Here is a 1232-nt window from a genome sequence, read left to right on the forward strand (position 1 = left end):
CTATCGTTTGACCTTTCCAGTTAAAGGATCTCGTGGACGTAACGTACGCCCACCATATTGTTTACGTAGCACCAATCTAACATTATCGCTCGTGTCTAAGTTATCGTGAAAATAATCACTTTCCCTTAACTGATTAGCTTTCCGTTCCTCATATGGCTTTAGCTGAGAGACATGATACGTCCCGAACAGCACCTTCTTACGGTCTACAGTTTCAAGCTTATAACTGTGTGAACTTGGTTTGCGAGAAATACGAAAAGGACCGTCATAACGGTCGGCTAACTTAGCAGCGAAATCTTTTGCGACATTGGATAGAAAATGCGTCTTTTTAAGTACTAGATCGCCCTCTGCAAACTCCACATGCCTGTGATGCCTATCATAATAGGTCATTTGTTTTAATTGGGCTTTCCTAATATTTTCTTGCGCTTTATTCACGGCTTTTTGTACCTTATGAATAACGCGAAGCCCGTAACATTTTTGAACCTCATCATCGAGGTAATCTTCGGGATTTTTATCCGAAACAACGCTAGCGGCGGTTTTAATTTCACGCCCAAACATTAGCATGGAGGGACTGAAACCTGTCGATTCCTGAACCGCACTGCGAATAGCCATGGCAAATGGTTAAAGGTAAAGATCCCAATCTTTGTGATTATCCTCCACGAAAGAGGACAACATTGTACCGATTGTTCGGTTAGTCCTTTCAGTGGGATTACCCTGAGGGGAGTAAACGGAAGTAAACCGTTGTTTTATTCCCAAAATTTTTAGAACTTTACTCATAAGTTTAGCAGTAAAGCATTTGCCATTATCGGATACTACGCAAGACGGTAGTCCAAAACGCGCGAAAATGTCGTCAACCAAATGATTAACAATGTGCCTCGTGGTTGCCTTACGAAGTGGAATTATTTCTACCCATTTTGTGAGCAGGTCCGTAAGTACTAAAATGTACCGAAAACCACGTTTGCTACGTACAAATGGCCCTTTTATATCTATTGATACAACCTCGAAGGGTTCGGCTATCTCGCTCGGCTTCATAAGACCGGCGGGTAGCTGTGGGGATACCTTATTTTTCTGGCAAATTACGCAACTTTTGCAATATTTCATAACATCGCGAGTCAGGCCGTCCCAAATATATTGATTCCTAACCCTATGTAGCGTCTTTTTGACCCCAGAATGGCCTGCTGAAGGTAGGTCATGACACATATACAAAACTCTAGGTTTTAATTCATCGGGCACCA

General features: G+C 42.3%; 1 protein-coding gene across 1 annotated transcript; it reads right to left on the reverse strand.

Annotated features, from left to right (window-relative positions):
* On the reverse strand, positions 1-609 carry LOC149700789 (uncharacterized). Its single transcript, XM_089867269.1, has one exon. The coding sequence runs from the start codon at positions 607-609 to the stop codon at positions 1-3; it is 609 nt and encodes a 202-aa protein (XP_089723395.1).
* Between the last annotated feature and the right edge of the window lie 623 nt (positions 610-1232).

This window comes from Phalangium opilio, unplaced genomic scaffold, assembly GCF_054372755.1.
Source record: "Phalangium opilio isolate 3A_F unplaced genomic scaffold, DU_Popi_V2 ptg000019l_1, whole genome shotgun sequence".
Lineage (NCBI taxonomy): Eukaryota > Metazoa > Arthropoda > Arachnida > Opiliones > Phalangiidae > Phalangium > Phalangium opilio.

Excerpts from the sequence above, each read along its gene's own strand:
- LOC149700789 (XM_089867269.1), bottom strand. The coding sequence starts at position 609 with ATGGCTATTCGCAGTGCGGTTCAGGAATCGACAGGTTTCAGTCCCTCC.